Consider the following 15,272-nt stretch of genomic DNA (forward strand, 5'->3'; position numbering starts at 1 on the left):
TCCGAAAAGCCCTGTGGTTCCGTGGAAAGGTTACAGCGGCAACACGAGATAGTACTTTTATCAGGTGTTCCGCCGAAAGAACGTTAATTATTTAGAGTTCCATGGCAGAAAATATTGAGAGCCCCTGACTTAGATCAACTAATTCAAATACTAAAATAGTCTAAACTAATTTGTACGACCACCTTTTATAAAGACTCTTCCATTATAACGACCATTAAAAAAAGAATCAAAGAATCGATTCATATAACCGTTCATTTTAGTGAATTGATTCTAAAGAATCGATTCATTTAAATGAATCGATTGGCACATCACTAACAATAGCTTTTGTTTAAACAACGCCAATTGCTTTGGCGAAAAAGTTTGGTCACACAATCAATATAGGGTTATAAGAAGATTGATGGATAAAAGCTAGCGTCAAGCTCACTCCGCCCAGTTACCAATTCCTAAATTGACCAAATATCGGGCCCTCAAAGGGGGCCATCAATTTTGAATGATATTATATTTTTTTACCGTCTAAATCACAAACCGAAGTCAAGCATCACTGGCTACGGTCAGTGTGCGGGTGGGTGACCACTTGGATCAGTCTGCGTAGGGACCGAGGGTGTGCGGTATTGGTCCTCGTTAAACTGTGCTACCGTAAAGTGCTCGACTTCGCGCGCAGGTCGTCGGGCTACCGAAGCGGGGGTGCCATCCCCTCCGCAGAGGATCAAAATTGTGATGGCATGTCTTCGGATCATCCTCCGGGATGTTTCCCAGACCGTCGCCAATAGCCCATTGTGCAGCTCTAGTGCGACGTAAATTAACAACAACAACAACAACAGCAAAAAAAAAAAAAGCATTTAGTGAAAAAAATAATGAAAAAAACTTAAAAATAATTTTGCCAAGAGCTCATGTTCTTGATTTCTCGGCTATTCCATACCTTGGCAAACAATGGCCAAGTGCCCAGGTGGCCAAGTTCCATACATAATAAATTTTTTTAAAAATACTTGATTCAAAATATGGCAACACTGTTAAGAGTTTGTAGTTTTGGTTATGGTTTTGATTTAGAAAATTTCTGTCGGTTTCTAAACTTACATAAACGTCTTCCTCTAGCATTTAAAATATAAATTATATGAAATTTCTCTATCATTAATCATGGAAAAGTAAAAGAAATAATTTTTTTTGAATGAATTATTGAAATGGAACTAAGTTATCAAAAGAAATAAAGTATCAAATTTTATTTTGCGGTGAATGATGGTTTTCCTTTGAAAAGGTGAGCTTCAGCACTGCGTTTTCCTTGAAGAAAAAATTATGTATAATTATAGTAATTCTATATGATTTAAAATTTGTTGCTTTAAAAAATATTTCATCGTTTTGCTTAATTCGAATCTATAATACTTTCTTTCTATCTTATTATTAATTATTATTTTAGAGCAACTCTTTTACTGTAAGAAACTTTCAAGCATAAGGTATAATAGTATTATGCTTAAAGCATGTAATTTGGCCTATGAATTTTTTTTTCTTGGTAAATTCGCATTCTGTAACTGAACTAATACTTAGACATAAACACTTAGCAGAAGCAATAGTTCAATCATAACTATTGTTTGCTTCATCATTGGTTAGATATGTGATTGCATTCAGAGCAAAAGCTTTTTGCATAGAATTTATCTGTTAACGAAATGTTTTCAGCTTATTACATTAACGGGAATAACCCCAGTTATTATCTAAACCAGGAAATATTCTCAGTTATTATCTGGTCAGGGAATATCCCCATTTTGCTGTAAATTCTATTTCATTGCCTAACAGTACAAAGACGTGATCTTATTCGAATGAAGTAAACTGAAATAGCATGCAGATGCGAATTTTTACTTTATAATTTAAGAATTAAATAGGATAATTCAAAAGTTTTCAGTGTCTAATTTTTTTAAAGCTATATTCTTTAAAATAACGTATTTTGCTCACATTACTACACTGTTAATCATAATGCAAGCTGAAATAAGAAGGTGGTATTATATATAAATTTTTTTTAAAATTATATTAATTTTTTTATTATGTTTCTATCATATGAATTTTTATTTTAAAACTTAAATGTTATCTAAACATTTAATAATAAAAAACATAAGATAGTAAATAAATTATTAAAAAAAATTTTAAATTTTGATTTTTACAATATAAATGTAAACTTTTTCTAAATAAATATTATTTTATTATGTATGATTCTAAACAAAATTAGCATTCAATTTTGTTTAACATGATTAAAAATATGTATAACCAAGTGTTTTTAAAAAATGAAATTCAGTTATAAAATTTATTTGCTTATTGTGTTTCTTTTTGTAAATTTTTTTTAGCATGGATGTGTATTTTGATATAAGTCGAGAACAGCAGCCGATAATATATTCTCCTCATTACAATATCCATTTTATGGGTTTGGAAAAGCTTCATCCATTTGATTCTGCAAAATGGGAGAAAATATACCAAATATTGCTAGGTAACTTTTCAAGATCAAATTTTTGATTTTATTTAAAATTAAATTATGCACTGTATGATTAAGTTAGTGAATGTTTAATAAATTACAGTCATAGAGTCAATGATTTGAATTATTTGATTTAAAAAGCATTACTTGTCTATTTGAATTTAATTATTCAATATATCATCATTGGGCATTTTTGCAAAGGAGAATAATTTAAACTAGTCTCCTTTACAAATATAATAAATTTATTATAAATATATGAGTTGAAGGCCATGATTAAAATTTAAAGAACATTATAAAGTAAGTTTATTTTATTAGTAAATGTTTTATTCAATTTGATTGTACATTACAATATTTATCTTTATTTGTTTATATTTTTAATCAGTTTTTAATTTCAATTTTGTTTAATTCGAACTCTTTCTTCCTTTTCCTTTGAGTTCGAATTTTAAAGAATTTACTATACCATAAATTTACTGCTCATCAGCATATGAAAATGCCATAATGCAGCTTAAAAGTTGGTTGAAGATTATATTAAAAATGTTAATTTTATTATTGCTAATATAATTCTCTTATTGCAATCTATAATCTTTCATTTAAAGTCACTTGATACACAAAGGATATAAAACTGAAAATTTTTTGCCACTTGTAAACTATTAATTATAGAAATTTACACTTAAACATGTGTATACTAAGTTTTCTAATGTAATTTAATCAAATATTTATTAATTCTAAAATTATTTTAAACCTGTTCAATAAAACAATTTGTGATGAAAAAATTAATTTTTGTAAATTTTTTATTTGCTTTACTAAAAATGTGTGATATCTATGAATCATCAAATGACTAAGGATAAAACTTTTTCTATTGAGAAAGCAAGACTAAATATCCAATCTAAATCTAAATAATATAGCAAATCTAAATATTCAACACTTAAGCAATAATTATTAGTTTTCTTCAAAACCAATTCTTTAGGATAAATATTAAAAATAAAATCAAAATTATCACAATTAAATAAAACTTAATCATCAATATATCTAAAATCTTTAAAATCACTAAACTCGCTGAATTTAGCTTCAAAAAAATATTAGCAAAAGCACCAGAAAAAAAATTACCTTGCGGAATCCCTATAGTTTGTTTATAAAAATTAAGGCCATTAAACTATTCACTGCTGCTAAGTGTGTTTTTCCATTGGATGAATTATTATTTTTAATTGCTTTAATATTTTGAATTCTTTACTTTATAGTGTTCCCAAAGTTCTCTAATAATAAAAAAGGACAGAGTGCTTTCTCACAGAAAAGGGCGCTTTGAGTTTTGAAAGGGCACTCACCACCGTTAAAATTTATCAAAATATTTCATATTATGTAATAACTGAATTTGATTCTCAACAATTTTAAATTACCCTCTTATATTATTTTATGTGTGTATTTCAGAAAGTAATTCTCGTTTCTTATCAAAATAAGAGAATAATTAATAGTTTATAAAAAATAACTAAGAGACAAATATTGTGCCCAAATTTTTTTTCTAAAAAAGTAAACTTAAAAAAAAATTTATTAAAGTATAAACAAATTTAATGTTTTTTGTGTAATTTAAACTGAAAATTATGAAAAAATGAACAGTTAAAGATGCATTTTTTTTTCTTAAAAAAAGGTATTTATTTAAAAAATAACTTTAAAATCACTTGAAAAATTTATTAGTATTTTTCCAGTCTTTTCCTCTTCCCCCCCCCCTCCCAGAAAAGTGGAACTTACAAAAATTTAACCAGTGGAGAATAATCCTTACAAAAAAATATTAGTAATAGTAAGCAGATTTGAACCTATTAACACAGATAATTTTACCAGTGTTTAATTATTATGAAAACAGTTAAATATTTTTTGTAAATAGAATATGAATAAAGAGGCAGTGTTTTTACAGGCTTATTTTTATCAAAACGGCAAAGAGGGCGCATCAAAGGGTATGCCACCTCTCTAAAAATGCTTAAAGAGAACACTGGTGTTGCATTTTATTTAGTTATGATTCCAAGAACCGATAATTTAAAAGATAATTCCCTTTTTTTAGAGTAAAAAAAAATAAATATTAAAAAAAAATATCTCAATGTTAAATTACTTATTTTTTACTATCTCTGAAAGTATATTTATATAGATTTTTTTAAACAAATTTCTATTTTAAAATGCATACCAGCTTAATTTGATTTTAAATAAAAGAAGTAAAAAAAAAAACTTATTTCTTTCTTAACTAATTTTCTATTTTCTATGCTGTAATATATATTAATTGAAACTTCTAAATTAATAGATTCCGAAATTGTGAGTAAGACTACTTCTGTAGAGCCTCGTGAAGCTTCTAAAAAAGTTCTTCTTGTTGTCCACTCAGAAGATTACTTAAGAAAACTGAAAGTAAGTATATCTAAATGAATATTATTAAGCATCATCAAACAAAATCACAATTTTTGGACTTTTTTCATAAATTTATAAAAAATGTTTCATTGGATGTGTTAAAATTTTATGAATTTAAAATAGTCATTTAGTCTGGTGACCTGCAAAACAGATTTTTTTGTGAACATTAATATTTTTCCAAATCTATACTATTTTTAAATTTAATGTAGGTGATAAGGTGTGGTTTATTTGAGAAATAAAATAATTTAAATTGTGAGAAAAATGTATTTTGAAGTCAACATTTTATATTCATTTAAGATTGATAAGAGTGCAGAATTTTTTTTCTATATTTGATACTATGGAAAAATTGTTTTTGATTATTTATAATTTGTCAAAGTAATTATTATTTAATTATCTTATTATTCAAATAAAAACTGCTATATTTTTATGTGTTTAGATTTGACCTAAATAATTCATACTATTGTCTATATAATTATAATCACATCATTCATTTGTACTGCTGATAGTTAAGCAAAGAAATGTGCTTAAAGTGTATGAGTACAAAAACTAAAAATATTTAGTATGAATATAATTTAGAGACCCAAGCCACCTAATAATATGTATAAAATTATGTATTTAGTACTTAAGTAAAATATTAAATTTTTTATTTAACTGTTGATTTAAATTCACATAAACTTTTTTTAAAGGGGATAGAAAAACAGAGATGCCAAAAAAACAATAGAAAACTACAAACTAAAACTTGCAGATTTTTGGTTAATTTTGCCAACTTTTTAAGAAGCTCAACACAGCTTTACTGTAACAAATAAGCATATCACATAAACCTTTGAATTACTTAGAAGTAGTGGGTAAAAACCCTATAAATTGAATTTTCGAAACCAAGAAAGATGCATTAAAAGACTACCACTTGAAAATAATTATCTGCTGTCTGGCGCAAGTTGGCATCTCTGAATAAATAACTTTTTTCTTTCATTCTGTATTCTCAGTGTGTTTCATTAAATTAATTAACATGATTAAATTAATTTTTTCTAGAACATATTTTTACTTGTTATGTTATATTATGCTACAAATCATGTGATGAGATATGTTAGTTAACTTAAAATATTAATCAAGGTTCAAAAAGGAAAAAGCATTCCCTTTTATTTATATAGATACCTCTTAATTGGATCTTAAGAAGAAATTTTTGTGCAAAATTAATAACACAAATTTATTTTCAGTGGAGTGTAAATGTTGCTCGCATAACTGAAGTACCATTTGTTGCTGCTTTACCTAACTCCATTGTGCAAAGGAGGGTGCTGCAGCCTTTTCGATATCACACTGGTGGAACTATTTTGGTAAATAGAATCAGTTTAAATCACTTTATAACTTGAATTGAAGTTAATTTAAATGTGGTAGCTTGCTATGAAGACTTTACTTTTTACAAAGAATTACTTAAGTGTATTTCTGAGAAGAAGTTAGTTAAAATTATGTATATATTTTTTTATTTTTGGTAGGCTGGTAAATTAGCATTTGAGAGAGGATGGGCTCTGAATTTAGGAGGAGGATTTCATCACTGTTCTGCAGATCAAGGTGGTGGTTTTTGTGCATATGCTGATATCACATTGTGTATAAAATTTCTATTTGAGCACTATCGACACATATATAAAGTTTTGATAGTAGACTTGGATGCTCACCAGGTATGCAATATTTTGTTTAAAAACTTTATTTGTATTTATGAGCTAATAAAAAAAAGAAAGTTGCAAAACATATGTGACAACTAAAAAGTGAAGAAAAATTTAAAAACTAAATATGAATATCCTCAATTTAACAATCTTCATGGGACTGGTCACAAATGTTGTTAAAAGTGGGAAGTCGCAATATCAGGGGTATGAAAATTTAACTTATTTAAAATAGCATAATAATACATATTTATCTTCTATGTAAACTGAAAAATAAAAAAATGCATTTTAAAAATTCGATATACTCAAACATTTTAATAAAATATTTAAAACTTGCATCATTTTGATTTAAAAAAGTCAGATATTTTCACTTGTTTCGAATTCCTCAATTTTAATGAATGTGACAAATTTTCCAACATATTGATTGCATCCATCTCTTTTTCTTGACCTTCATATCCTCGAAAAAAAACAACAACTTAGAGATTCTGTAACATAATCACAGTGTCATTATAGGATGGAAAAGATGTTGCAGATTCAGCTAAGTCATAGCTTACACTGGGAAGTTCCATAAAATCCGCAGTTGAAATGGCCTGTGTCTCACAAATTAAAACATCATTATCACATTGCGAATATTCTAATAACTTTCCACTGTCGGGCTCTACCTTGTTCTCTGAAATAACATCAGCTCCAAGCAGCGTTTTAAGGGGTTGCACCTTTGAAGGCATCAAAAAACCAGAATTTAATTCTGCCTGTGCCACTTTTAAAAGCTGCTTTCTGTAAGATACCTTAAACGAGTTAATGACACCCAAATTACAAGGCTGCAATTTGTTTGTGCAGTTAGGTGGGAAAATAAATTCAATCTATAGATTTTTTAAATCCACTTTTTTTATGAGCAGTATACAGATTCACAAACAAGAAAGTATAGCGTTTTTGTAAACACATTTTTCGGTCAAGCTCTCTTAAATACTCAATGAATAGGACTTCAGACAACCACTCTTTTTTGTTTGTTTGTAGGTGGTTGAAAAAGTTTTAACATTTTTGAAGCAAACAGGGATTTTTAGAGTGACCGATAACGAGAGATGTAAGTTTTTTTAAATCAGAGCTGCAACATCGAAGAACGATTAACCTTTCCTTGGACAATTTTCCTCCATAACATTGCTCTCCTTTAACGGTGTGTGTCTTATCTGGAAGAAGATTAAAAAATAAGCCAGTTTCATCACCATTAAATATGTCCCTTGCAGAATAATTTTGTTTAAGAGAATATGATTTATAGTTCTTCATTGGGAAAATTCAAGCTTATCAGAAGAACCGCTTTCAGCAATACCAAATGCATCAGGTTTTTCATGAAAAATAATATATTTAAGTGTAGTAAACAATACCAATTGCATCAGGTTTTTCATGAAAAATAATATATTTAAGTTTAGTAAACTTGTCAAAGGTAAGGCCACCGGCATTCTAGAAAAGTACCTTAAGGCCGGGGTTGTCCGTGCCCTTGAAAGGACAGTTTTTAAAAACCTTCATATAGTTTTCAAAAATCAGTACAAGACAGCAAAAGATTGGTGAAGGCTGTAGCAGATTTAGTGTTACCCAGGGTGCATCACGAGGAGGCCTGCCACACTACACCCTTAAATAAATTAATGTTAAATATTTCAGCCTTAGAGAACCTCTTGACACTTGGGCAGATAATTTTGATGGAGAAATTTGTGCAATCCTTATGTCTGAGAAGACGATAGCTGGCGTAATTTAAAAAAAAAGAATTTTGTACTAATGTTGGCAAAGTCTTGAACTATGTTGGACTACCCTGAAGAACTTTTGATCTATGATTGGATCTAGGACTCAATCTTAATGATTTGTGGTTGACCTCAAATACGACTTTTCAAAATTTGATTTCTCAAGATTTATTCGACTGATTTTGCTCAAATTTTGTATTTTGCCATGTAAAATTAAATTCCTTAAAATGAGGTAAAAAATTGTTTACCTTTTAATTCAAATTTTTATTGACTATTATTAAATGAATTAATAAAAAATAATAAATATTTACTAAAAAATAATTTTTGTGGGGAATTATCTTTAAATAAACAAATTATATAATTGCATGCAAATTTTTTTTAATTAGCTTGAAAAGTTCTCAAGATTAGGCAAATACGCAAAAAATAAAATTTCCCACATTTTAATTATCTATATTTACAGATTGAGATTATATATTTTAGGGTCAGGATTACGAATCTGTCAAAAAAAGGTAGATTTATTCAGAGAAAGTACGTTTTCCTGTCTAAGATTGTAACTTAAAGTATAACATCTTTACTAATAAACATATTTGAGGTTACCTTCTCAAACCATTATGATTGAGTCCCAGAACATTAAGATCTGATCATTAGATCAATAGTTATTCAGGGTGGTCTGTTTATTTTTTTGTGCACTCTACAATTATTCATAAATATAACTTTTTAAAAACTGTCTACGTTTTTAGGGTAATGGTCATGAGCGAGATTTCATAGGAGATGATAGAGTCTATATTATGGATGTTTACAACCGTGGGATCTATCCTCATGATGAATATGCAAAAGGTGTCAATTAATCTATTTTCATTGATTTCATTTAAATAAAGATTTATTTTATTTTCAACCATTTATTTGTTTGACTATGAAAAAATATTTTTTTAGACGAAAAAAGAGCCTACTTTTAATTTTTTGCAAAATTAAAGATTGTAATAATTAAACTTTTTTTTTTAAAAATCTGTTTTACATAGTTAGTTAAAACATACCAAAAATACATGCATAAAATTTTGTTAGCATATAATTTTTATTTTTATTGAATGAAAACTGCCGGATAAAAATTGAGAACCCACATTTTTGTAGTATAGAATTAAACAGATTTATATCTTCGTAATAAATTGTTAGCAGGTTTGCTAGCAGTTGCTATATTAACATTACTTGCTACATAAGCGTGATTTGAGCAGGAATGAAATTTTTTGCTGGATATAGATACGTACTGTAGAGAAATGAAATTGCCATTAGTCATATATTTTATTTCACTTTCTTCCCATGAAATATCAAGATGTTGTGTAGAAATAATTTTCTTTTCTTATGATTAAATTATATTGTATAAATAAGATTTTGTATCTATGTATTGTATTGTGTAAATTCTATGCATTATATTGTATAAAAGGCTCTTTTCCAACTAACTCTTTATTAAGTGAAAGATAAGATCAAATTAATCTAATGAATCTTGAATTAAATTATAATTTTTTCTCTTATGTTAGAATTTTAAAATTTATAGATTGTAACAAAATTTTCTACATAAGCTTGTATCCTTTTCATGATTCAGGTGCAGGCTATTCCTTTAAAATGCAGAATAGAAAATTTTCATGAAAATTAATTTTAATATTACCTTTTTAATATTTAATTAGAAATTAAATATTAAAATATGCCCATTTATATGGGGCATACATCTACATTCATATCCAGAACTTTCTGCCAGTGTCCTAAATATTAGAATTTAAAAAAAAAATTCTTATATTTAGTTTAAAATTCTATATTTTATATTGTTTGAACATATTTTTGATTTGATAAAAATGTTTTTGCTTTGTTTGAATAACAGTCACACAGAATTGCGGATTACTTGTGTCATAAATATATTTCACTTATACAAGTTGAATTGCTAAGATAGAATGTATTAAAGAAAATCTTATTTTTTTCCATGCAGGAGCAATAAGAAAAAAAGTGGAATTGAGACACATGACAGAAGATGATGAATATTTAGACAAAGTTTCTAGGTGAATTTCATTATTTTTTTTTATTGAATATATTGTATCTCTAACTTTTTTTTTAACCAATTTAAATTGTTATTAATTTTAGTTATGCACTTTCAGGGTTTGTAGCTAGATTTTTTAACAGAAAATAAGTACCTTTTAAGCACTGTTTTTTAGCAAGAGAGATAGAAGAAAAAAAAAAATTTTTTTTTTTTTCTTCTGTCGTTTTAAGTTTTGCATTTATAAACATAAAGTCAACAAAATGCAAAAACATTTTAAATAACTTTACATAATCATGATAAAATAACTAGTTTTTGATAAATATTGCAGAGAAAATAGTGAAAATCATGCTTTTTTTTTTTGGAATTTATGACGGCAATCAACGTGGCAAGAAAAAATCTGTTTTTGAAAGATTGAAAATGAAGTACTTTTTACAAACCCTGAATTAAAAAAAAAAGCACTTTTAAGGGTTTTCAAAAAACATGAATAAAAATAAGACCTTTAAGCACTTTTTAAAGAAGCTACGCACCCTGACTTTTTAAAGTTGAAGTTATTTACATTGAAGCTGCTTCTTTGTTTAAAAAATTCTGGGATCTTTTAATTAATTTGAAATTTACATCACATCTTTATGTAATTAAATATATCAAGTGTTTTTCATTTTGAAATTTGCTTTTGTTTATGATGCACTGATATTTAAATGTTGATAATAGTATTCAATCAATGTTTTTAGTTTCAATTAGTAAAATTAAAAAAAAGAAACAAATTGTACAAGGCTTTCTTAAAAATGTAATATAATTAATTTTTCTTTTATAATTTTCAAGACATTTGACACTTTTAGGAAAGTCACCCTAAATTTACTGTTTTCTTGCCATTTTGTGTTTTAAATTGTATGCCATTTTCTCCCATGGTGATGGTAATAAAAATTTCATAGAAAAAAACTGTTTAATACCATAATAATTTAATAATACCATATCTTATATACTTCTGCTTTTACCTAATTGAAAAAATTCTATCAAAATTTGTGTATTTTTTTAGTTATGTACGAATTTTAGTATCTAGTATTTGTAAAATTTTTATTATTTTTATATGTAAGGAAAATATACTGCTATTATGAAATAACATAGGTTAATTATTTATGCAATAGCGAATTATCTATCTATCTATATATATATATATATATATATATATATTAGTAACTAATTTTTTTCATTTATTTGTAGCAATCTGGAATCAGCTATTGAAGAGTTTTCACCGCAATTTGTTATTTATAATGCTGGAACTGACGTATTGAAAGGAGACCCTTTGGGTAATTTGTCCATTACACCTCAGGTAAAATTTTAAAATAAAAGTTATTACATTATTAAATTATGAGTTAACAAATTACTAACAAAAACATAATCAGGGTAGTTTTTGTTCTGCATGAAAATTACGTGTATACAAACTTATTAAAAATTTATGAAACTAACGTCTGAAGTTGATTTTTCAAACATTATCAAGCTTATAAGTAGGTTTGATGATAAATGGCATCAGAATGACATGTAATACTGAAAATTAGTTGGAAATTTTAAAAAGAGTGATGCTATAGTGCCTCAACTAACGAGTAGAAATTTTTTTTTAATTGACAGGTCACCAGTTGGAGGATACTATTCTCGATTTTTCCATAAATCTATTTTTTTTGTTAACTTTTTGAAAGCTTATATTGTATAAAATAAAATGTTAAAATGATTTCCTGAAATTTAGTTTTTAAAGGAGTTACAATGATTAATATAGAGTCTTGTATCAATCACATTATGCATTGGCAGTTTTAGATCATGTTTTAGTCGATAGCCTGTAAATACTCTTAATTTAATTATTATTTTATTTCTATAAGATTACAGGAAAATTTTTTCGCACCTGATATTCTGATTTCAATGTATCTTGATACTATATTGTTATATACAAGGGAAAAAAAACGCATGCAAGTTTGTGCTGGCTTTTATGGTCCTCTAAAAAATTAAAATTTCAATGACTGGTTTTTATAGGTTTTCATGATATTTTTTTCTAAATAATTCTCAAAAGTTTATTTTTGCAAAAAAAAAATTTTTTTTTGTAACTATTTAAAGTAAAATAAAAAGTTTTGCAGTAGCTCTTCTTAATTGTAATTTGAAAATTTATAAGTAGACTTAATACTACATTTCATTATTCTCATGAGTAATAGCCAAACTGATCATAAAGTTTCTTATTGTACATTTAAGAATCCTCAATTTATGTTATAAATAATAAAACAATTGTATCAAGGAATTATTGAAACAGTATTTTAAATTTGAATTTAATGTTTCAAAATGTTAAATTTCCACTGCCATTACATTCTATATAATAGCTTAAAATGGGTACCAACACTAGAAAACAGTTTCTTTCAAATATAAAAATATTTTAAACGCGATTTTAAGCAAATTTCTTACTTTAAACCTCTTATAATTGTAATATATTGTTTTATATTTTAAAACGTAAAATTGAGCACTATGACAATTGATACAACAGTTTCATAGAACTTTTTATTTTAAGAACCAGACTCGTATTAAGCAATTAAAAATGTATATTCATATCTCTTAATTTATATATAAAACTTATATATCCTTAACACTTCAAGAACATTTAAAACATAACTGTAGGGTACACATTATTAAATTTTTTTTTCACTTATTGCTGCTTTTTAAGTTGTTAAAAAATTTAGAATAGTTGCAAAGATTCACACAAAACTTTTATTTTTTTAATTACTGTATCCTAAAATTTTACCAATAACTGAGCAATTTTCTCAATTCTTTGTTATATTTGATTATATATTTATATTTGACAATATTATAAATTGACATAGATATATTGACAATATTATCAATTAGTAAAAATTTTAGCAAATTTTTGACTAATTATTATTGAAATATTTAAACTAATTTAATAATTTTTAAACTAATTATTATTTAAATATTTAATAATATAGTATATTACATTTCACAAAGTTTTGATCTAATTTGCTCAACATCTTTTGATATAAATAAATTATATTATTCATAGTTCTTGTCCTCTACTTGCATAATTGTATATTACACTTTGTGATATGTACTTTCATGTTAAGTTTAAGAGAAATGTTAATAAGTTTGTTTTCCTATTTAAGTTTTTGAAATATATTCGCAGCATATTCAGACATATGATTGCTGGAAGAACTTATCTGAAATATTTTTTTCTCAGTGTAGTTTTTTTATTTTATATTTTTGTACAGAGAAGATAAATAGCGACTGTTATTTTTATCCATACATAAAAGAATAAATAATATTGAAAAAATTATATTTTCCTCCTTTTCCCCACTTGGTAAGTCATCATATAAAAAAATTAAAAACAATTACTGAAAATAGATACATGTTAAAACCAGGTGCATTAACAACGTGGTCTTATGAATCGAACACGTAAAAAAAGGGTTAATTAAATGTAAGTTTCGCATGTTATAAAAATAATAGCATATTAAAAATATCAAGATTTTAAAAATATGCGAAAATTGTTAGTTGTAACTGCTGAAAGATTTATTGTGAAAAATAATTGTGTCAAATAGAGGATATTCAGGCACACGGTTTGAGGTGCAACTATAAGAATATCAATTGCATTAGTTGCAAAAAAAAAAAAAAAAAAAAAAAAAAAAAAAAAAAAAAAAAGATCAAAGCATGGATTTACAATGGTATTGAGTGCATTGAAAAGTGATTACTTAATTGCACCATAAAAAATTTTCTTGTCTAATGATCATGTTAAAATTTTTTTTTCGACTTAATTGTAGGCAAATAAAAAAGGGGCAAGTATATTACATTGATTAAATAATTCTTCTGTTACAAGAAGGAATTTGCAACAAAATTCCTACTCATTAAAACATAAGTTAAAAAAAAAATGAAAATTTTTTTTTTTTTTGCCCTAGCAAATAATCTTTTAAATGTTTGCCCTTTCCGAATTACCTTTCAGATTATCAATTTTATACTTTTGTGTTTGTTTTAGTAGTTCTTTGATTCCAGCTAAAGTTGTAATAGAATTCGTGTTTTCAGTCTCGTGTAGCTGAAGTTTATCTGAAGTTGCGCTTTTCTCTAACAAATCGGAGCAAAATAAGTTCTTATCGTGCGTGAATTATAACTTAGGATGTGAAAAAGAGGGTGCAGGTAAGGGCGGAATAAAGGTGTCCTTAACGATATTTTGAATAAGTAACAAAATTTAAATTTTAGGTTATTAGAACACCAAGAAAATTTTGTCTAAAATATAATTGGGAGAAAAATCACATGTCTGTATATTTAATCATTTTTAAAATAGATTGTAAATCAATATTTTATTTTACTTTAATGTGTTTTTGTAGGGTATAATCACCAGAGATGAAATTGTATTTAAAGCTGCAAGACAAAGAAAGATACCCATTGTATTTGTGACAAGTGGTGGTTACCAAAAATGTACAGCCAAAATCATTGCCAATTCCATCATAAATTTAAAAGAAAAAAACTTATTAGCATAAATATATAAATGTAAATATGTATATACGTTCATCAATGTAAATTACTAAACATTACATCTGGTTTTAGATTTTAAATCAATCAAATGTGTACTTGTTTTAATCAACTGTGTGTCATTCATTAAAATTGTTAACAAATAGCACTTATTTATTTTTATTGTTTTAAATACTGACACATGGGTCATACACAAAACAAGGGGGAAAATTCAAGGCAAAGTGCCAAAATTTTAAGAACAACTATTTACAACAATAGCAAGGGCAATTAAAATCTGCACTGGCTAAAGCATTGCTCAATACATAATAGTATATTAATATCCAACATAAGACCTCAAATTTATAATGCAAGTAAAGTTCTCTCTGTTTCACAAAACAAATTCTATTTTGTATTCATCTTTCAAAATATTTTATCCATGACAAAATGAAGCATTTTTAATTTTCAAGACAGATTCAAAAGTAGTTTTTTAGTAGTAAAAAAAAAAAAGTGTTTTTTAATTATTTATTAATCTATTTGCATTC

At 26.2% G+C, this 15,272-nt stretch overlaps 1 protein-coding gene across 3 annotated transcripts; it reads left to right on the forward strand.

Moving 5' to 3' along the window:
- Positions 1 to 988: 988 nt before the first annotated feature.
- HDAC11 (Histone deacetylase 11) lies at positions 989 to 14,899 on the forward strand. 3 transcript variants are annotated; one of them, XM_043040234.3, is made up of 9 exons: positions 989 to 1,252; positions 2,328 to 2,467; positions 4,737 to 4,837; positions 6,052 to 6,168; positions 6,328 to 6,510; positions 8,963 to 9,059; positions 10,198 to 10,267; positions 11,464 to 11,572; positions 14,607 to 14,899. In XM_043040234.3, the coding sequence occupies exons 2-9, from the start codon at positions 2,329 to 2,331 to the stop codon at positions 14,757 to 14,759; spliced, it is 969 nt and encodes a 322-aa protein (XP_042896168.1). In that variant the 5' UTR covers positions 989 to 1,252; position 2,328; the 3' UTR covers positions 14,760 to 14,899. The 3 variants fall into 3 exon arrangements, with proteins under 3 accessions (XP_042896168.1, XP_071042888.1, XP_042896160.1); XM_071186787.1 differs by lacking the exon at positions 989 to 1,252 and adding an exon at positions 1,314 to 1,448; XM_043040226.3 differs by lacking the exon at positions 989 to 1,252 and adding an exon at positions 1,799 to 1,982.
- The last annotated feature ends 373 nt before the right edge of the window (positions 14,900 to 15,272 follow it).

Source organism: Parasteatoda tepidariorum, chromosome 9, assembly GCF_982258835.1.
Source record: "Parasteatoda tepidariorum strain Cologne lab strain chromosome 9, Ptep-v5.0, whole genome shotgun sequence".
In the NCBI taxonomy this organism is placed as follows: Eukaryota; Metazoa; Arthropoda; class Arachnida; order Araneae; family Theridiidae; genus Parasteatoda; species Parasteatoda tepidariorum.

Excerpts from the sequence above, each read along its gene's own strand:
- HDAC11 (XM_043040226.3), top strand. The coding sequence starts at position 1,963 with ATGCAAGCTGAAATAAGAAG. Across the intron at positions 6,169-6,327 it reads ACACTGGTGGAACTATTTTG|GCTGGTAAATTAGCATTTGA; the intron begins GTAAATAGAATC and ends TATTTTTGGTAG. Across the intron at positions 6,511-8,962 it reads TAGACTTGGATGCTCACCAG|GGTAATGGTCATGAGCGAGA; the intron begins GTATGCAATATT and ends CTACGTTTTTAG.